The sequence below is a fragment of the Python bivittatus genome, unplaced genomic scaffold (assembly GCF_059951505.1).
Source record: "Python bivittatus isolate LINGU-HERP-01145 unplaced genomic scaffold, Pbiv_v1 ctg000080_np1212, whole genome shotgun sequence".
Lineage (NCBI taxonomy): Eukaryota > Metazoa > Chordata > Lepidosauria > Squamata > Pythonidae > Python > Python bivittatus.
This window is the reverse complement of record NW_028277035.1, coordinates 10,172,387-10,194,896: the sequence shown is the minus strand read 5'-3', so window position 1 is coordinate 10,194,896 and position 22,510 is coordinate 10,172,387. Positions and strand designations below refer to the sequence as shown.

At 37.0% G+C, this 22,510-nt stretch overlaps 2 protein-coding genes across 3 annotated transcripts in view; both read right to left on the bottom strand.

Annotated features, from left to right (window-relative positions):
* Positions 1-995: 995 nt before the first annotated feature.
* Positions 996-10,994, bottom strand: MFSD6L (major facilitator superfamily domain containing 6 like). The gene is made up of 2 exons (XM_007422040.4): positions 10,174-10,994; positions 996-6,051 (listed from the first exon to the last, which is right to left on the bottom strand). The coding sequence occupies exons 1-2, from the start codon at positions 10,245-10,247 to the stop codon at positions 4,083-4,085; spliced, it is 2,043 nt and encodes a 680-aa protein (XP_007422102.2). The 5' UTR covers positions 10,248-10,994; the 3' UTR covers positions 996-4,082.
* An 81-nt stretch (positions 10,995-11,075) lies between these two features.
* Positions 11,076-22,510, bottom strand: part of PIK3R6 (phosphoinositide-3-kinase regulatory subunit 6) — a 36,146-nt gene continuing 24,711 nt past the window's right edge. The window contains exons 12-20 of one of the 2 annotated variants that reach the window (XM_088133494.1): positions 20,777-20,876; positions 20,541-20,642; positions 19,970-20,080; positions 19,785-19,875; positions 19,259-19,329; positions 18,239-18,341; positions 17,473-17,543; positions 16,208-16,320; positions 11,076-15,184 (exon numbers count right to left, since the gene is read on the bottom strand). In XM_088133494.1, coding sequence (XP_087989620.1) covers positions 15,025-15,184; positions 16,208-16,320; positions 17,473-17,543; positions 18,239-18,341; positions 19,259-19,329; positions 19,785-19,875; positions 19,970-20,080; positions 20,541-20,642; positions 20,777-20,876 — 922 coding nt within the window. In that variant the 3' untranslated portion in view covers positions 11,076-15,024. The remainder of the gene's footprint in view (positions 15,185-16,207; positions 16,321-17,472; positions 17,544-18,238; positions 18,342-19,258; positions 19,330-19,784; positions 19,876-19,969; positions 20,081-20,540; positions 20,643-20,776; positions 20,877-22,510) is intronic. The other variant, XM_015890581.3, reaches the window with a different exon arrangement.

Here is a 22,510-nt window from a genome sequence, read left to right as displayed (position 1 = left end):
TACATTGAACCTTATGGGAAAATTTACCTCGACTTGCGACCAACTCGACTTGCGATCAGAGTCACGGAATGGATTAAGTAAGTAGAGGTACCACTGTACCTGTTATTTTTCCTGTCAAAGCACTTCAGTGCATCCAAGAAACAATTCATTAAGTTATAATTTGTTCGTTTTTCATTAAATTTATTATAGCCACCCACTTTGAAGTCTGTTATCCCAAAGTTGGTTTTACTTGTTTATATTAAATACTAGCAATCATTACTTACCTAGTATCAATTTGCACTCAGTGAATTCAAACAGCGTATCAAAGACCTGGAAGTCCAGCAGGACCAGTCTGCTTTGCCTAAGAATGTTTTTTGAGCAGTCAAGCCTTTTCTTACAAGCCAGCAAGATACCTAAATTACATCACTGTCCCCAAATTTCAGGGGGCACTAACTCTAGCACACTGTAATGCTCTTCCTACAGCAGTTTGGAAGGCCGATACAAAAAAGTCCCATATGAGCTGAGATTGTGCCCTGTGGACAAGGGGCTATTGAAACTACAGCACATGTCCTGTTATACTTTATTTTTTTCTAAGGACTCACGAACCCATCTGATAAAATATCCAGGTAATTCTGATCTTTTTTATGTCCAGTTGTTGCTATCTGATCAGAATGATTTAGTTTCCCTGAACGTAGCTAAATTTTGTTATACTGTTTGCAAAATTAGGCAGATTTTGACTGCCCACAGATGACCCCACCAATCTGTATATATATTATCATGTGTATTTTTAATGTATTTCAATGTATTTTAATGCATTTTTATTTGTAATTCTAGTCCGTGACCGTAATAAAGATGATGATGATACTAGCAATCACTACTTGCCTAGTGTCAATTTGGCCAAATCCACAAAATTCCTTTAGAAATTATATGTATGACAATCACTTTATCAAACCATGTCTTCCATATAATTTAAGAATTAACTTCTTTGATTTAGCAAGAATTCAGGCTGTAATGACTGAATATAGTTTTTTTTTAAAAAAAATATCTTACACAAATGGCACATTCCAGCAAAGTATTCAACCCATCCCATGTCTAAAGTTATTCTATGATTACCCATTAAACACATGAATCATCCTATATTTAAAACCAATTCCTGAGTTTTATTTTTTGTTATTGTACAATATTATAATCAAGAAAAATCAACTTTGGTGCAATTATGCCAAAGAAGGATGTTACTATACATACTGTATACAGACAACTTGGCAGCTGCTCCATTGTTCTATAGGCATAGCCAGGAAGAGCAAAAGTTATCTCCAAATATGAAGACTTGAATCCTTAAAACAGATTTTTCTCTTGGATCAATCTACACTCTTGACTACACAAGCTCACTATCTCCCATTTGTTTAAAATGTACATACTAAGACAAAGTATATTGTTTTGCTAAGTATTTTTCAGGAAAAACACTGAGGTCTGTTCTCCATCTTATCAGCAGACATTTGCCAAAATAAATCTGCTCCTCCGACAGCATCCTAATGTCCCACAGTGCCAGCACTCAGACCTCCAATGACAGGAATCGTATACATAGAGTCCCAGTAGGAAAATTTCATTTGCACATATATGGCATGGTGGTTCATATAAATACATTTCTTCTGCTCCCTGATCATATTAACAAGTCATTTGGTAATTATGTAATAATCTGATAGGGATCCAAATATATTTAATGGCAAATACTGTTATATGTTTTGGCTTTGATTTTTAGGAAAGGCAATATTAAGATCATCATTGATTAAAATAAAAGTTCAGAACAACTCTGGCAGTAGAATAAATCCATTGTACAATTTTACTATTTACAAAGTCTGTGCATTACAAAATAAATCTGAACCAGAGATAGCTCTTACACTGGCAATCTGGAATGTGATTTATTTCTTACTGACAAGTATACATGATACCTCCCCCCAAATTATATTATTCTCTGCCAAACTGAAAACACAGTATAGCAAATTAATACTTTTTTTTTTTTCATTTTGGTACTAGTAATTACATTTTTTATAGTAAGTGACCAGAAAGTGTATTCCTCGGCCTTTACCAGATACAGGAAACTATTATTTTATAAACACAGGATGTAGCTAATAAGATTCTTAGCTAAGTAGACAATATTTATGCCCACCATGCATACAAAAATTCATTTAAAATTACTTGATAAAACTTACATATTGCATTGAGTGAATTTACAATTTGAAATCACGATAAGCGACTTATTTAAAAAAAAAAAAAAGCTGAGAATATGAAAGGAGGTAGACCTATGCCCATAGATTGATCAATTTAAATTCCCCCTCACAAAATCAATTGAGCTTATACATTTTTGTGTTCATGGTTAATAGCAACTCCAGAATGTTTGTTTGTTTGTTTTGGGATGTGAGGCTGAGTAGGAGGTAGACCTTTCCACCCATGAAACCCTAATCTAAACATTCCTTTTCTTCTTCCATGGGTGATTTTTGTAAGTTATGACATTGCAAATTCCAGATATGGAATTCCTGTATTCATTTCTAGTTTTCCAAGTTACATTCTTTTTCTAAATACATAAGATTTTAAATAAAACAATAAAAAATACTTGTAAAATCTCTCAAGCAATTTCCATTCCCAAGATCTACAGATGGATTTTTATTGTGTTGTTGTAACTAAAAGCCAAACGTCCTCCAATGAAAAGGTAACTTGTTAGCAGTAACAGTTTTTCTTGGAAAAATAAAGTGATGTTTACTATTAACTGCAAAATGGGAGCAGAACTTGTGGAGATTGCATGTGAATTTATTTCTGTGAAATTGGGAAGATCACCTTCTTTCTTCCCATGATTCTCACAACATTCTTCTGAAACTTTATTCCATTCTTCAGTAATTGAACATACAAAGGCAATTACTGTAATAGTGCATTTTCTAAGTAAACAGCTTGTTGAGAATCAGGTCCTTTACTGTGAGTTTGTAGCCCTCAGAGCACTTTATTATTGCCTCCTTGATCTAAACAATGAAATCTGTTAAACCAGATTGTATTATAGCTGAGTATTTACGCAAAACACCTGATACTTACAAAAGGTTCTATTTTATCCTAGAAGAATAAAACAAAAAAAACAAAACAAAAAAATCTATTACATATATCCTGAAGATTTATAAAAACATGAGAATTCTGTAAATATTATTAATGCAAGATAGAATGTTACAATCATGTGTAAACTGCTTATGTGACCATATTTTATAGAGGAGAATCTTCTATTTGAAGACCAAGTCTGGTTTAAAGAACAATAAAAACAGAAAGCAGTGGCTAAAATCATCAGCACCTAAGCAGCAGACTCATTCATTATGGTGAGATTTGCAGTGTGTACATATAAATTAGCACGTGCAAACGCTATGCAAGTCTGTCTTCCTTTTTGGAGAGGAATAAGTGACCATCCTAATCTACAACCCCTAATCTATCGTTCATGAGGGCTTTATGGTCACATTTCAGCTACTGGGGGGAAAAATTAAAATTTTTTAGTGTATGAACATTTCAAACATTAGATCAAATATATCTTATAGATTTAAGAAAAAAACTGTCCTGAAGAATTAGATGGTTTGCCAGAATTACAGCTCAGTTTTCAAAAATATTGAAATATCTGTAATGACCTTTAATTAAAAAAAGAAAAGAAAAGCAAGCAAAATATTCTTTTTCATAGTAACTACTATATAATTGTGATTAAAAATAAGAGGGGAAGCATTTTATAAAGTTCAAAGAATTCTGTTTGTTTAAAAAATGATTAAGCAGCCTCTGTAAGGACAATTCTCATAGTGGAAAAAAACGCACAGTATTTCTGTTGAAATCCCCCTTTCCCTAGTTTTGAAAATGAACATTTTAGAAAACCAAAATTGTTATAAATATGTACAATAAATTAATCTTAAGAAAATAAAATCTTTATAAAATCTTTATAATAATTTCCTGAGCAGATATGTACATCACAAAATCCAACTGCCAGTAGAATGCATTCTTGCAGATCCCGTGTGGATTATTTCTAAAAACTTCACCTTAATTCTCTGAAGTCTACTTTCTGATGAAGTGACTGATGAAATCTAGTATTATTACCAATTCCGAGTAAAGTTGTCATCTTTCATAGCTTTTACCAGCCAGTCCCTTTCTTTATTATCATCATAATCAGAATCACTCATATCACTAGAATCTGCAGCTAGGAGACGGGAATAATTAATCCTTTTCTGTCGTGGTAATTTGGATTGGACAATCAAGAACAAAACTAGCCATAGTATTAAGGTAATGGAACATGCTCTGTAGAGCATTGCTAAACCAAAGCTGTTCACAACAAACCCTCCTGCAAAGCTACCTAAACTGGCTCCACATCCACAAGAGAGGCCTTGAAGGACCAAGTGCAGAGACCTTTCTGTGCCAGGAGTAGCAATGTCATCTGCCAGCATGTTCACTGCCCACCATAAAGCGCCATTGCTGAAGGCACAGAAGATCTGGATTGGCAGCACAGCCCAGGTATTCCAGAGGAAAGAATAATAGAGCAGCTGTGCTGCCAGGCAACTTAATCCCAAGGCCACTGTGCCACTACCCGAGATAGCCTTTAGTAATTTGCTTTTGAAGATGTAGAGCAGGATTTCAGCAATTAGTCCAATAGTCACTGAGAGGCCCATGAATAATTCACGACTGCCTTGATCTTGCATTTGCCAGAAAAGAAAATTCTGCACAGTTGACCCAATAGCTCCTGTGAGGAAGACGGTGACAGCAGACAGGATGGTTCGACCATCACTCCCAATGAGGTTCAAAGCTTTGACTGTTTTATTGACGTGTTCATTTTTTTTTGACACATAAATGGGAAAGAAGGCACTGACAAGTAATGTCAGTGTCATGAACGAGGCATAGCCATAAAAATGCACTGCAAAACGTGGAATATTAGTATTCAAAAAGCAATTCAGTTGATCCACAAATATTGCTGTGCTGCAGACACCCAGAGATGAACCTAAGTAACTCCAGATCCAAAGGTTCTCATATCTGTCAGCAGCATCAACAAAGTCAAGGTATTCATAGAGACTATCATCAACCATCCACTCAAGTGGTGCAGCCAGAAGCTCCCAAAAGACAACAGCACCTAACACCATAAGGAAAACCTGATGCTCGCTGTCCAAGAAGTCAGTGCCATGAAGTAATTGAGAGCTTATATCTTGTGCTCTTTCCCTGCGTCCTGACAGGTTTTTCAGTTCATAAGATAGCTCTGTAACAGGTAATGGGACTGTATAAAATGTGAAGTTACTATTTCTTCTTGAGCCATTTTTGTCAGCATTTTCTTTGATAATCATAATATCAGCTGGCACTTTCAAAGGCCCATTTGCAGTAGTTTTTTCCAAATTTTGCTCTGCTGGAAAAATGTCTTTCCCAGAAATACCAGATGTCACACCAGAAGAAACATCTATGATTGGCCGTGGACTTATATCAACATCACTGTCACCTTTGTTTATTATAGAAGGGATTTTTATATTTTTTATTTTGAATGAGGTATACATTACTGTTGGTTTCCTAGTAGACTCTTGGTCCTTTGATATCATTCCAAATGATTCTGTAGACCACATTTTGTTATCAGGAAAAGGGTTACCACTCATTGCACTCAGATGGTTTACATCTGTATCAGGCACTTGGGTTGTAGTCAACTGTTTAGCTGGATGCTGGCTCATATTGCAATATTTATAGATAATATCTTTGCTCACTGGTGGGATAAGTGTAAGCAGCAAACCTGCTCCAACTGAGCACAGTAATGATCCACTGATCATTACTTTCCTTTTATTGTGGGTTTTTGCTACATAGGAACATAGTGGGGCCCAAAGGGAAGTGATTAAGTGTTTGAGTCCTATTATAATCCCTACTAGTGGTGCAGTCAGCCCAAGCTGTCGAAAGTACAGAGTTAAAAATGGGATTGCACAAGCATTTCCTGCACCATAAAGAAAATGGAAAAGGCTAGCAAGAGTTAGTGCTTTGTTCACATCCCACTGGTTATTTGTACTCATGGCTTCAGAAGCAGTCTTTGTTCCCACTTTTGTCCTGCAAATTAATAAAGCAAAGACAGACTCATCAGTACTGCATAAAATAGGACAAAAATGTTGAAAGGAAGTTTCTTAATTTGCTATTACTGCAAATCAGTCATCAAACCCATAGTGCAACTATAAATACAATAGCAACAACATCACAGTTGGTTTGTCACAGAAGAACATTGTGTATTAGATATATTTTTTAGGAATTCATGAAAAGTAAAACCTAAATTCTGAATCAAGAAAATATTTTTTTATGTGTTGATTTATATTACCTTAAACTGCAATCCTACATACTCTTATCTGGAGTCAGGCCCATTTAGCATATTGATGCTTATTTCAGAGTACCGTAGACAAGCAGAATTACATTGAAAGGTGCCTCCATTTGGATAGGGTTACATCTGTGCTAAGTCTTTTTCAAAGTAAAATAAATGACCTTCTTTTCTTACATAAAGAGCATAAAGAGTAGAATAAAATAGTTAACTAATTTTTAAAATCCAAAGGGATGCTTACATACAGGATTGCAGCAAAATCCTTTTTAAAAATAACAAAAAATCTAAAGACCCAAAGCAGTAGAGGTGATGTGTGTGTGTGTGTGTGTATACAGTATATATATATAAAAAAATTTAAATACAAGATTATGATGCATGGAAGAGTGGCATCAGTCATCAGTAATACTGTTAAAAGAGTTATTCAGAATGTGAGCATTAAATGATATTCCGAAATTTTCAATAATACATGTGCCCGTAAAGCAAAAAATATTTTTAGAGGCAAAATGTTATCATTTATGCTGGAAAATGTTACGTAATTACAACAGAAATTCTTAATCAAAGATATTGTGATCCAGTACAATTAATGAGAAACACTGCATTTGCTATATAGTATAAATAAATGCATAAAAAGATAAAAGCAATAATGGAAGATAACACTATTTAATATAAATTTCAAATGTTTGATTGAGAACCTTTAGCATTAGTTCAGAATCAGGATTTTGGAATCAAATCAAATATAAATAACACCAAGCTCCCATATTAGTCAGTAATAGGAAACTGAATAAGAGCCAAACATATTAAAAATTATAGTTTTACAAAATGTTTTGAATGTGAATTTGCAACACACAAAACAGTTGGTTTGAGTCTGAAACAGTTTTGCTTTTCGAATTGGCTGTATCCACCATTTTGGAAAATTTTAATATAAAACAGAGTGTTTCAAACTCAAAAGTAGCTTTTTCCAGCTCAAAGCACTTCCAAATAGACTTGCATTTTGAATTCAAAGATCTAAATCTGATAGTTTTTACACTACTATTAAAAATGTCCTCCTTGCTGGGCATGTATGGGCCCAATGATAACCTTAAGAATGAAGCATTTATCAGTCCCAGTGGGACAGGAAGACAAGGTGCCAGCTGGAACCTTATTCTGTAGTTTCATGATAAAAATTATAAGGTACCTGTCAATACTATGTGAGCAAAAATGAATTCAGGGTTTTGTAAAATGTTTCCTTTTTTTTAACCATTGCTATTTACAGCATTATTCTGCATCAGATATAGTACCACTTTAATGCCCTAAGTCTTAGAAAATGGTGTAATAAAAATGCCAGAAATCCTTCTTAAAAGGATCCTTCAGACAACAAACATGAAGAAATAATCCTGTTTCGGAACTAAAGGGGGGGGGGGAGAGATTCAGCTGTATTTTACTCTGCTGGAATCATGGCTTGCCAATTTTTCTTTTTATACAATTTTAACCCAAATAGAGAATAAGTAATATCAGAAGCTGCTGTCCACACAGGACCACATGAATGAGAACAGCAGAATGACATTATTTCATTTGTAGAGGAAAAACAACATAAGCCATTAACTAATAACAAATATTGAACTGATTTAAATAAGAAGACTATCAGGTAACTGTAAAGAAAACATGAGAGCTGTAAGGTGCAACAAAACTACTCTTCAATAGTAGGAAATAGCAGACAATATGAACAACTTTGTTTTCAGGAACTTTATATCTATATTTACATCTATAGGGAAGCTGTGGAACACTTAAGTGTTACTAGGCACAATCTCCCTTGGGGTCTCACGTCTCATACTTATTATAAATTGTTCATATTTGGGAGTTTCTCATCAAAGGTTCTTGAGTAAACATAGCGGTAATGGGGATAAGAGAAGCTGTCTTTTTATGGATTGTTAACTAGTTATAAACAGAAAGCAAAAATAAGACTACATGGATAAGGAAGTTAGAAGTGCAGCTGTGTTGAAATCAGTGTTTTATAGATCTTGATAATTAGGAATAAACTGGCCAAGTTTGCAGAGAAAATTGAACCACTCAGGGTAATAAAAACCAAAAGCAATCATGAAGAGTTCCAGAAGGATCTCTTCAGACTGGTTGAATGACCAACCAAATTACAAACATGGCTCAATTTAACTATATATAAAGTAATGCTCAGGAAACTGAGCAGGGATATGACTGAGGTATGCAAAATCAAAAAGTAGACAGGAATAAGGTTTTTTTTCCCCTCCTCTAGAATCACTAGGATCAGGGTCATCCAATAAAGCTGATTAGGAGACTTAAAACAAGCAGAAGAAAGCACTTCCACAGTGCATAATTAATCTCTGTAATTCATTCTGCAAGACATGGTGATGGCCACTAATTTGGATTGTTTTAAAGGGAGATTGAAAAAAATTCACTGAAGCCTAGCCTAATGGTTATTAGTCTTGAAGACACAATGTTACATGTGGACTAAATATTGTATGCCTCCAAATACCAGTTATGGGATAACAACTGGGGGAGAGGATCTGTCTTTATCTTGTGTTTGTGAACAGCCAGATGGCTATTGCTTAAAGAAAATGTTGGATTAAGATGGGCCTTACATCTTATAAATGTAAGGACTAGAACTATCATAGCTGGGCTGCAAAAGTCCAGATGACCAGTGTTAATGTTTTCTGTAGCTGTAATCTAGCAATCCTCTGGATTTTTGCAGTCCAGATATTGGATGGATGGATTTATGTCTTCAGTGTTTATGTCTACCCACTCACCAGGTGATTTTTGGCAACTAACAAAAGTTAAAAATATCAAGCATAAAGAAAAATGATGACATAATACAACATAATCAAACAAAACATACTGTACAAGTGCCAGATAGATAAGTCATATAGCTGCAACAGACTCATGTACCATCCTAGATCAGCATGTGGGGGGAACAACCAGGTCTTCTTAATAGTTGGCCATGTTGGGGCCAACCAAATTTCAGAGGGTGGGGAGGTCGCTCCATAAAGCAGATGCTGTGGTAGAGAAGGGAGGCCTCCTGGGTCACCTAAGGTGGCACCATTTATTTGGTTTAGTTGACGGGATCGGGAGGATGTCAACCCTGTTGGAACTTACAGAATGGGCAGAGATAAGTGGAGACTGATGATTCAGCAAATAACCAGAACCCAGTTGTAGGCCCAGTTGTGCCGTAATATGTAAAAATCATAGTCTCCACATTTTGCAAAAGCAGCATTAGTGTCTACATAAAATTTAATCTGTGCCACTTTCAGTACAAAAAAAAAAAAGAGGGGGGATATTTGAGAGAAGGATGTGTTAAAAGAAAAAAAGGAGAGGGGGCATTTTATAGAAAGCCTTGCCTATCGACCATTCAAAATAGTCCTGCTGTGTATTAACCACAATCTATTCTAATGACAACAATACATTCTTATCTCAGTGGATTGCCTCTCATCCTTCTATGAAAAAATAAACTGGCTTTGAGTGTCAGTGTCAGGGCCATAGGACGGCTGCCTGTCGTAACAGTCCGTTCGTTCTCTCCTTGTTTCTGCAAACAGAGGCCGTGGGTTACTGACTGGTTACTGACTGGCTGCGTTAAAAGGTGCCAATCCTGATCACTCCGGGGCCATGAGACCCTTGGCATGCCCGTGGGCGAAGGAGCCTCCTTGGAAACGCTGCCCTCCACCCCGTTCAGCGCCAGCCGCACCAGCAGCCTCGCCCCTCACGGGCGACCCCTTCCCCACCCCCACGTGCCCCATCCGCTTGCTTTCGCGGGCCTCCCCTCCTCAGCCCCGCACCTCGGAGAAGTTGCCATGGCAACCCCTGCGGCCGCCCGCCTCTCCGGCGCTGAACTCCAGCAGCCGACACGGGGCTTCTCCTACCTGAAAGCAACGGGCAATCGGCTTCTTCCGCTACTCCACGCGGCCTGCGGTCCCGAGGCACGTCGACTGCGCATGCGCCAGCATACCTGTCAGCGGCTCGGCCGAGGTAGATTCGGCTCCTTCCGCCTTACACCTGCTGCTGGTGCCACGCTGCGGGAGCGCTCTCTCATCCCCTTTCGGAGGGAGGGACGAACCGTTGCTAGGATACGAGGAATCTTTCTGGGATGTACGAAAAGGTTCCCGGCCGCGTTGTCCGGTTTCCTTCGCCGCTCAGTCGCTTCTCGACCTGCTTGTTCTACCGGAGACCCCATTTTGCCTTCCTTCCTCCCTCCCGTCGCTTCTTCCTGCCCTTTGCAAAGTCTTCCTTCCGATGCTCGCATAGGTACTCTCAGGGTTTGAAACACAGTATACAAAGTAATCCTGTACGGGCTCACTCCAAAGTAAGTGCGTCTTACTCTTAAGTAACTTCAACTTCTTGCTCGCTGGGAAAACAAACAGGGACCCCGTCGAAAAAAAGAGAAAATGGGCAAAGAGAAGCAGAGCTCTTCAGTTTCTATGCTTACTTCCATTTCTCAGAAGGTGAACCTGCTTTATCCTGTAATGCATTGTCCCCCTTGTACTAATTTCCTCTTATCCTGTAATGTGTTGCCTCCTCCTAATATTTACTTTTAGCCTGTAATATATTCCCCCTTCTAATATTTACCTTTATCTTGCTGGTGTTTTGCCTCTCCTAATGATTTTTACTAAACATGTATCTTGCAACTCATGTATCTTACAACTGTTACCAATTTTTCCCAGAGTAGCTAACAGTGAAAACTTACGTGTAACAGTCATTCAAATCGGTAAAAAAACAAATGACCAACAGATAACACGCAATGAAGTAGGACAAAGGTTTTACTGTGGCTTGAAAAAATTCAGAATCCTAGAATAACAACAAAATATGGCAACATAGTGGTGAGTCCCAGCCGAGTTTCCTGAGGACACAGTATCATAGCTCGGATGGAGACAATCAGGTACAGTATTAGGATTGTTAATGTCTTAATGTTTACAGCCAGAGAGCTGTGAATAGAACTACATTCAGAAAGTTAGCTGTCCTAAAAAAGGGATATGCATTAAATAGCAATTGTTCTTCCTTTTTCCAGTTCAACAGCATTGTAGAGGCCTTGAAAACTTGGGGATTTCTTTGTGCTTCCAGTTTATTTAAGATAAGTTGAATACACAAATTAAACATTACTGATAAGGATTATTACCATTTTAAAACCTGGATTTAGGCTCATCTTCTAAGATCACAAATCCTTTTTTAGAATGAAAGGTCCTTATAATCCAGGGTCAACATTCCAAGGCCCCAGATAGTTGTGGGTGGAGGGGATATATGTTTATTCACTAGTACAGTTTGTTTTTATTTTGGATTGCTGTAACTAATGAACTATTTAGTTCACAAAGCCATATTACATTGCATAATAAAGTGAAAAAATACTAGCTCTACTAAAGATCCTGTTACTTTGTCCGAAATGGAAGATTTCTCCATGTGATATGTACCACTCAAATACTAGCAACTGTGGGAGAGCAACATAGGATCCTTATATCCTAATTCACTGGTTCTTATATTTACATACTGTAATAACTTCTGACCTCTCCCAACTGTTGGTTAAGAAAGAAAAATAATGACAGGCACACACAGCATCAAACTTTTTAAAAGTTATTTAATGAAATTAAAGACTGCCACTTTCCAGCATATGTTATGTCTATACAAATAATTTATAATGTATTTACACAATGTACATCTCCATTTAATACAGATATAATTCAAAATGGTCTAGTAACTTTTGGGTTGTAAACATTTAGCTGCAGCACCATGTTTGGGAAACCCTTTAAACCATGCTTAAAATTGTAGGCATAGATCTTTTATTTTATTTTTCTTAAAAAGGGATTGCCTTTCACAGCAGCTCACGAGAATATTAGTTTTATATTATCTATTTTTCCATCAGCTGTTGCTGTACCTATATTTTAATAATTTGTATTATTGCCTCTGCTGAATGTCATCCCTTCCATATTCCAGCTTCTGTCTATGTGTTTATGCAATTGAAACAAACCCTTATGGCCTTACTTGTCCATTACAAAAGTAGAAAGACAAAACTGTATTAATGCTTCTTCTGAGAACTCTGAACATCATGCTGTATAAAACTTGCACTCTGTCCTTTCATGTATACTATTTGTGATATACAGGGAGAGTTTGTACATTATTAGCTAAATCAAGTTTGATTAGAAAGCAAAATAAGAAGTGGAGCAGCAGGTGCTACAGAAAGCAGACACACTTTCATAACATCCTTACAAAGATTATTTTCTCCCCTCATGTTGTTCGGGGTTACACTTGGCTATAATTTTTATTTCTGTCATTTCATTTCATTGCTGGTATTATTTCCTGAACTGCCCTGAAGGCCCAGTATGCAAAATGAAAAACAATTAAAATATTTTAAGAATACTGAGGAGGCAGGAGTGTATGCCCGAACACTATTCAACTCTGATCCTGTAGTCCTGTCCATATACAGGAATGTCACAAGTCCCTTCATCTATAATACCTGTGCCCCAGGATGGTCACCTACTGCTGATTTCACAGTCAAAGCACTCTTCAACAGCCTTATTCAGGTATGATTATCTGCATTTCATGAAATTACAACTCCCAAAATTGCCAGTGTGGCAAAATAGAGCGATTTTTTATATATTATGACAATTTATATAATGGATAGGTATATATTATAACTGGCCTTGATAAAAAAGCATACCTCAGTAGATGGCAGCGGTTAGCTGATACTGGTTGATCTTAGGAGCTAAGCACAGCTGGCCCTGTCAGTATTTAGATGAGGAATTCCAGGGTAGACTAATCTGCAAAAGTGTGGTGGTGCATGTAAGATCCTAAAGAAGGCAATGACAAACCATTTTGTAACACTGCCAAGAAGGCTGCTTGGAGTCACCTGGGATGATTCAAGGGCATATTTATCTTTATATTAAAAACATTTATTTATACATAGTCATTTTAGAGTGTGAGTGGAGAACAAATGGAATTTTAAAAAGAGACCGAAATGAGGCTGGAAAAATCAGCATAGAAGATCCAAACCAAGTGAACCATGAATGAGTTACAAACAGGCTAAGGTAACTTCAGGGCCGGAGAAAGTTGTCAGTAAAGTTGGAAAACAATTGGATAGAAGGTCACAAAGACACTATTTTAGGATGTAGTGAGAAAGAGTGATGAACAATAACAGGTCAAGATGGCCAAGACAAGCAGAGATGCTATGCAAGGCATGCTGAAATAAACAGTAGGTTCCTGGAAATGTACTGAATAGCTCATAGACAAACAAAGGGGGTCAATCAGAAATAGGGGACTAGTTGGACATGTGGTGAACATTATGTACATATATATGGGATGGGCTCCTCCAAGAAGATTTTAAGAGGAGGCGGCCAGCCTTATAAAGACTCTAACCTCGTAAAAGAAGGCAGACTGATAGTCCCACCTGTTACTATGGGCTGGGTTATATGTAAGTTCATTTTCTCTAATCTATCTCTTAGTCACTTTGGTCAGCTACCCAAAGTATAGTGATATGAATAGAAAAGTTTGAATTAATCAATGAAAGGTGAGAAATTAGTATTTAAGACTCTGTTTTGCCCATTTTTATATATCTCTCTGCTATGCTTTATATAGCAAAAGTTACATAAAATACAGGCATGGGTCAAAGGATGACATTCCCATTGTATTTATGTTGTTTAATGACTTTATGCAAATGGTATTACTTGTATTGATGCATAATTTGTGTATAATGTTATTATGTAAATGACATAAAGTGAACCAAATGACATAACGTGACGTAATTGTGTAAAGGCACTTCCACACCTGACATATTGTCTAACTTAATGAACACTTGGGAATAATAGGCACACCCTGCCTCAATTGGTTCATTAAATCAAGGCCTCACTCTAATCCACTTTACTGATTCTGCAGTGCAGACTTCAATCACTCTGCCCTGTTCAGGAAATAACATTGAACATAATGCATGACTGTACTTGGCTATCTTACTGGGAATCCTGGGAGTTGTAATTCTGACATACCTATAGAGAGCAACATTGAGGAAAGCTGCTTTACAAAATAGGAAATGTCTAGTCTTTAGGAAATATTCATGAACTCCATGCAGGAAAGTAGATATAATACATATTATTAAGGGATGGGGGACTTCCATGCAGGTGTCACTGTACATTTACAAACTTTTTAAATGTTCCTGTTTCTTTGACTACTGCTACATGATAGGAATTCATGCACACATTTGTATAACATTATTCCACTCATTTTCTAATGAAAGAAAAATTGCATCCTGCTTCATTAAACCTAAATTCTTAATTTTGGGACAAAGCTTATCTATCTGTGATTGTTTTTTAGAATAAGTCTGTCTGTGATAAATTTAAGACATCACCTGCCTCAGCTGAGATTTTGACTAAAACCCCTGAGTAAGGAATCTAATTACATTTGCCATGCAAATGATTAAATGAAAGCTATTCTTTCTTAGTCTGATAAAAGAAAAAACTACTTCATTCAAAGAAAATACAGTATGGTAGCCTAAAGATTTCACACCTTGTTTTCTCTTGCATCAGAGCCCGCTTTCCATTATCTGATGCTATTACAGAACTACAAAATTTCCCTATATTGGATAGAGATTTTTTTTTCTCTTGCTAAAAACCTGACTTGTTCTTCTGGCAACACTTTTTTCTTTTCATCTCGAGACCTTCCTGTTGGGTTCCTGATCGCTGGAATAACCCCCAATGAAACCCAACAAAAGATTTGAAGAGTTAGGATGGCCAGCTTCTTTATCGAATAATGCCTGCAAAAGTGTTGATGGGTAAGAGTAAAGACTTAGGTAAGTATTTGGCCAGTCCTATATCATCTTCTTCCTCTTGCAAGTTGGTCTGTTTTGTTCTTGACTTTTGCAAACAGTAGCTGGGTTCTAGGCAGGGAAATACTTGAATACTGCAAAACACACACACACACACACGGACAATACAGTTTCAATTAATTAAATATACAAACTGTAGTTCAAGATGTATTAGGTACAAGCATAATTCTGGTTTTAAATATCCTTGCTTTTATGAGTGCCTAAACCATTTAAAAATTGGACCACGCTTCTTAATTAGCAATCTACATATTCTAACCATACAACAATAATTTATATTAGATGAAAGTCAGTTGAGAAAAAAATGAGATCTCTCTTAGCTAGAATAAATTAGCTACAATTGTTAGCAATTTTTGCTAGTGAATTTGGTGTAGGAAGGCAGTAATTAACAATGACCTGTAGTTATGCAAGATATGTTAAGACATCTTATATCCATTCATACAGGTAGTCCTTGCTTACAACCAAAATTGGGATCGGCAACTTTGTCACCAAGTGCTGCAGTTGCTAAGCAAAACAACACGTGACCGCACTGGATTTATGACTTCACTTCCGCTTCCAGTGTTAACCGAATCACCGTGGTTGTTAAGCAAGACATCACATGACTGCAACTTGTGACTTCACTTCCACATTCACCATTAATTCTGCTTGTTGGAAGCCTATTGTGAAACACACAAATAGCAATCACATGACTGAGACATTGCAACAGACATAAATGCGCACCAGTTGCGAAGCACTCAAATGACGATCCTGTGACTGTGGGATGCTGCAACAGTTGTAAGTGCGAGACTTGGTTGCAAAGCTGGTATTTTTTCAACTGTCGTAACTTCAAACAGTTGTTAAATGAGGCAATTTGTAAGTGAGGACTACCTGCACTCGTAATAGACATATTTCAGTGATGATCAACAGCCTAGAACGTCTGTTCAGAACAGCTAAGCATACATATGCAAAATCCTAAGTATCTCAATTACTATGAAAGCCTGAAGTGTTATTTACAGTGCGTCCAGAATAGGAATGCTTTTTAGGTGATTTGTTGTACATTCCCGTCCTAGAGAAACTAACCTAGAAGAATCAATAATATATTGTTCATTAAAGAAGGCTACCTGATAACATTCTTATAGGCTCGTCTGGAATCCTTGTCAAGGAACACAGTGAAAGACCTTTGTTCAGTACTTCTGAGACTGATACTGCGCATTCGTATACTGTTCGTCATTAACTGAAAGAAAAAGATGTTCTGCTTAGGAAAACTGGACGTGGGCCAAACTATATCCAAATAAATAGAGGTGGATTTTCATTTTTTAAGCATTTCCTCAATTGAGCTGTATAAGTCGTGTGTTGGCACCATAGCAAACAGTGTAGAGTCATGTTGGATAATCATAAAAGAAATACAGTTTTTAAAAGCTGTCCTTCAGAAAAAAACTTGATGTAACACAGAAGAAGTATGATTATAATTTCTTACATTTAAAATAAACTTGTCTTGCCCAGGGGAACCGTTAATGGATTGGGGCTCTAGCACTAGAGAGGAGGTGGTTAACCATTTCTACATCATGTCATTATTCCCTGAAAACAGACTTTTTATGTGGCAAAAAACACAAGGTATTCTGAAGTTTGACTGGAAATAGTCCTTGTTAAAGGTTTAATGAAACTAGCTGCTTTATACTAGTCAATAATATATATTCAATAAATACATTAGCTAATTTTCTCTTTTCATCATTCAACTGTAGCACAGCTTCAGCAAAACAGCTTGTTACATGCTCTGAACTATAACATACAATCTAGTAAGGTTTTTTAAAATCAGGAACACTGGAATATGGACCATTGCAAATACTAAAGAATAAATGTGAATGGAAAAAACATATTTTTCTTTTTTACAGTGTTTGCATTACTTTAACATTCACTTTTCTCCTGAATAGCCATACATTCAATACTTTTTGGAAGAACTGTCTTTTATACTCTAAATTATCCCCTATAAATCATTGTGAGAAGGAAGCAGGGGGCTTTTTTGCCTTTATAATTTTATCAATATGAAACATTTAATATACACAAACACATATCTAACCAGTTAAAGATAAAGTCTAGCTTTTTTAGCAATGATGAAAAAAGGAAGAAAATATTTAAGTGAAAGAGCACAAGTTACTAAATCAACTGAAGTTCTGAAAACTCTTTATCAAGCAACATCTCCAATGGCAAGCAGGCATGAAGAGCAATTCAGCAATATCAAGAAAATGGAATAGTTTGCATTTGAAATACAGTTCTGCAAATTCCTGCTGATTTGCCAAACTAATCCAGAAGTCTCTCCCCCAACTTTTTCTCCAAGCACTGATTAGCATCATGGCTCCTATTCCTGAAAAATCACAGTAACACTTACAGAATATGATCGTCCTGAGATGTTGGAGGTTTTTATGACTTCATCAATATTTACAGTCAAGCACACTAGATCTGCAATTGAAAAATGAAGAAGTAACTAATGAGGACTGTCCTTTTCCTATAGACCATCCAATAACTAGAATGATGCAGCATTAAAAAAAGTTTTTTTTTATGGAACAGCTTGCTTTTGGGACTTGAGGCTTAGTGTAAAATGTGTTTATGTAGCCCAGTTTACTATCTATAATTCTATGAGGAAAGTGACTGCGTAAATTTCATTACAAATGCAGGAGAGAAGCACAGTAAGAGAAAACAATGTATCTTTGAACAGTTTTTATAGGTGTGAGGTTTTACATTCAGGGCTGGTAAGGAAGAAACACACTGGATTTTTTAAAATAAAAACGTGTAGACGCATTCTGTAGAAATATTTTTTTCCTGCCTGTTTTACATGAATTTCATTGACTCCTATTTATTAATGGATAATATCACCTATGTATCATAACCAACACAATTCTCTGTATCCATTTTTTTTTTTTTTTAATGAACATGATGGTTCCGTCATTCTTACAACATTCCCAGTTTCCATCATCCCCTTCCAAGCCAGCAGGCCATGACAATTTGCAAATAGTTTATTCCCATGATCAAGATTGTTCCTTTCTGCCCCGTTCCTTGGAGACATATTATGCCTCTAAACAATAAAGCAAATACAGAGATAATGGGGAAAAAACATACCATTAAATAAAATTGCATATATTCTCATCTCAACCCACCATAACTTTTACCTTCAAACTCATTTGAGGGAATGGTTTTTATAACAAGTCCTGTGGATCGCAAAGAAATTATTTCATCCTTTTCACGGTTACTCAGCAAAACCTAGAAAGAAAAAGAAAAAAAAAAGAGGGAGAGGGAGAGGGGGAAGGAAGGAAGGAAGGAAGGAAGGAAGGAAGGAAGGAAGGAAGGAAGGAAGGAAGGAAGGAAGGAAGGAAGGAAGGAAGGAAGGAAGGAAGGAAGGAAGGAAGGAGAGAAAGAGAGAGAGAGAAAGAAAGAAAGAGAAAGAGAGAAGCTTGGCAATCATGTTTTACTCTGATAATTGCATTAATGCTTCATAAAATGAATGGGCTATTCAGCCAAGAGACCACCAATAGAGGCTTTTCATGTAATGCTGAGTAGGGCTGGGCAAAGTGTTTGAAACCAGTGCTTCGCAAAGCGCATCAGCACCAAAGGAACGCTTCTCTTCAAAGCATTAAAGCAGCAGCGTCCTTTGCTAGCTCCAGCTGACTGCTTTCAAAGCTGTCTCTGAATGCACATGCATCTACAGCCACTTCACTTTGTTGGAGGTCTCAGAGGAAGTGTTGCTTCCACATGCACACCTGCAAGCAGAGAATCAAGGACAGCTTTCAAAGCTTTGTGAAAAAGGCAGCTCTTTTACTATTTCACAAAGGTTTTGTTTGCACTAATGTGCTTTGTGAACCACTCTTTTGAATGCTTTGCATAGCCCTACTTCCTCTCAGTTCTTTATAATGTCCTAGTCTCTGAGTTAAACTTCTTTGCTTTCTTCTTAATCTTTGTAATCTTTTTGAAGAACATAAAACATTTTAATTCAGCCAACTTCTAGGTATAATGTGGCAATTAGGTCAATTTGCTTGTGACATAAATTTGAAGCATAACTTTCAGTACTTCAGATTCTGAACTCGGTTATTCATGTGGGTGAAATATTTTGCTGGAACTTCATTCCAATTCCTAAAAGTCTATAGTTTCCATTTTTACCTACTCTTTATAATCTGTCTTACCTTTTTATATAATAATGTAAGTTCTGCACCAGGAAATTCTATTGTTGGTTTTTTCTTTGTTGGTAAATTGTCTAGTGAAGAAAGATACAGCTTTCAGGCAATTATGACAGTGACACTAATTTTCCAGTTAGTTTGCAGACAGACTGAATATTGAGATATACAGTGCTCTTCTCCTTGAGATTTTTGTCTGTCTGTCTGTTCTGTATTTAATGGACATTAAATGTGGTAAGCGGGAGAATAGTATGTGAGCTTTTATCTAAACATTGTTGAGGAGAGGAAAAAAGGCCAAAGGGTTGTGCTACTAGAGGAGAAAACATTAGATTAGGCTCAGCTTGTCCGAGGTTATTTTTAAATATAAAGATGATATAAATGATTACAGAATGACCAACCTGATCATTGGGTTGGGATGAAAGGAATAGTATTCTAAGGTATTTGGAAGATGCTAGATTGGGGAAGACTGTATTACAGGTTTTGAGAATAAAACTGAAAATGCAACAGACAGTAAATCCTGAAATGAAATACAGACCTCTGGAAGTGTTGAATTCTTCAAAGTTTACTCTTAATTCAGTGAGGAAAATGTCCTCGACTGGCTCCAAGGCAGCATTATTAAAAAAAATCTGAAAGACAACAGAAGAATCCCTCCTGACTAAGTAAAATGTAATCATTTTTGTTTTAAGCTAATAAGTATTTTAATCCTTCAAGAATACTGACCTTCACTGCATAGACTTGGAAGAAAACTGGCTGTAAGCCCAGTCGCACATAATATGCAATCACGTCAATAATGAACAATTCAGATAGTGTGGATTTGCTTGGTGAAGAAAGCTGCATGGGATCAAAGATGATTACATCAGTCTAAACCATCTATGTCTGCTATTTCTAGCACACATGCTGATAAATATAGGACTATGAGCAAGAAAAGTATCCTTTGACTGAATCACATAGGCTGTCTCATCTGTAACACTAAAGAGTAAGATTCTCTTCCTTTCCCTGCCCCCATTCTTACACCAGCAACAATAACTACACCTTTATGAAATACAGAAATGTTAATGAGTTGGAACAGTTAATGGTAGGTATATGACCCAAAACACAGAAAAGTGGCTTTTCATACATAGTCCTCATGTCAAGTTGGCTATTACAAGCTTAGGATTCTGATTGAGGGATGGTGAGAAGCAGCTCCACCGATGGAAATGCTGCTGGTTTCTTTTGGCATCTGATGAATGTGACAGAAAATCTCTTATCTATTTCTCATGAATACATGCAGAAGTAAGGGCTTCTCTCCTACCATAGTGGCCAGCTTCGGAATTGTGTAACAGAGGGAATTAATATTGCTCTCGTACCACGGATCAGCTCTTCCAAGATAAGCAGCCAACTCACATGGTTCTCCCTGTTTCAGCAGAGAGAAGGGAAACAGGTTTTACTCAACAGTGCACAGGGCAAGATCCACTTGCAGAAAATGGAGGATTTCCTCCCCTTTCACTACTGGCCATACAATCTTTCGCCAGGTTCTGAGTCACTCACCTCAGTAAGGGAAGTGGTTGCTTGTTCTTCAACAACAGGCACATAATAAAAATGCACTTTTAACCTTCGTGTAAGAAATACACGTCTGCTTTCCCGCTTCCTGGACATGGGGAAAAATAAGGTCTGGTAAGGCTGCTCCAGTAACAACCGATCTCTCTCTCTCTCCCCCCCCCTTCCGATTGAGAAAATATTGGAAGGGTTATAAATGTGCTACTCTGACAACACTTAGCTAACCTTGGCTCATTTGAAATAGCTAAGCAGGGTCAGACTAAGTATTTGAATTGGATACCACCAAGAGAGGTCAGGGCTGGCTAGCCTGGAAAGACAAGAAACATCTTGGAAAAAGGCAAGGGCAAACCACATATCCATTAAGTTATCAAGAGTTGAATGTTACTCAAAAGAGATTTAACTTTATCCTTTCATTCATGAAGTTGGCCTGTAGGAATCTGTATCATTCTTTAACCAGAGTAAGTTCTTTCATTATTTCCCATTTCATGGCTTCCTCTTTCTTGCAACTTCCCTAGCCCTGTTATTAGAGTGGGGGGGGGGGAACACAAGTACTCATGTTGCCAAGCCTCATAGGACCCTGTACTGCTAGCCACAATATGACAATTGATCAACACATACACTACATTCTGCAGTGTGCGAAAAGATTTTACCCACTCCACTGAGATACTGCAATCCCATTGTAAACCTTTTCCTTTGAGGACTAACCACTTGAGGAATATCATGTCCACAGACTTGTTAGGATGAGTGATAACTTATTGTAACAAGGAGCAACATCCACTCCAGCATTAATCTTTTAGAACAGAGCATGGGTAAGATGCCTTAGTTGTTGCCATACCATATTTTTCTTCTGCTGGAGTTGAAGGGGAATATATTTCACTGAATAAAAAGCACCTTTATTTTATATGAAAGGGGATTATCATTTTATTATTATTTTTTGCACTTCATAATTTAAAGCTTGCTAGGATGACTCATTAGCCTAATCTTTTCATTATGATTTGTTTATGCCACCAAAGTTGTAGAAAAAAATCCACTTACCACCTTTTCAGCTCATGTGCTAATAAAAGGAAATATGCCAATTTGAAATAAAGCAGTTAAGTAATTAGGAAACAGTACTAATTTCCTTTTGTGGAGCAGTAAAAAGTACTGTGCTGTGATTGAATCTACTATCATCTGGCTCACTATGTTGCCTGAATAGGAAACCATGGCCTCTTAGTAGTTAACTGAGATACTAATGGTTAGTTTATGATGAGGCCTCCAGGAAAATCACATAAGGCTACAAAGCAGAATTGTTCCTGCAAATATAGCTAGTTTTTTCCTTCCATTCCTTGTGGGCATGCAGGCGTTCCATTTTGCAAACAAAGAAATGAAGAAAAAGATACTCTTTCCTATCTCATACACAACGCATTCATTCCCAACCAGGCAATGTAAGCTTCAGTTACAGCTTGCAAAAATAGAGAAGCAAGCAAGCCAGAAAAGGTTGGCTAGCCAGTCATGGGAAGATTGCTGGAATACCAATAAAAAAGAGAAAGGCAGTTGGCAAATAATGGCCAGTCATTGTTTGCTATCTCACCTGCAGCAAGTTCTCTGGATGAGCGTTTTAATCAGGGTTACTGCTAAATTACATTTAATGTGCTGTGTGAATATGGTCTACATAGTCCCCTAGTTGCTACCTCATTGTTTCCTGAGGAGAAAGAATCTGGAGTGACGGCTCCATTATACAATACT

What these genes read in the sequence shown, in the direction of transcription:
- MFSD6L (XM_007422040.4), bottom strand. Translation starts at nt 10,247, where the DNA reads ATGCGCAGTCGACGTGCCTCGGGACCGCAGGCCGCGTGGAGTAGCGGA. An exon ending in CGATTGCCCGTTGCTTTCAG is followed by an intron (nt 6,052 to 10,173) that starts GTAGGAGAAGCC and finishes ATTAATTTGCAG; the next exon opens with GACAAAAGTGGGAACAAAGA.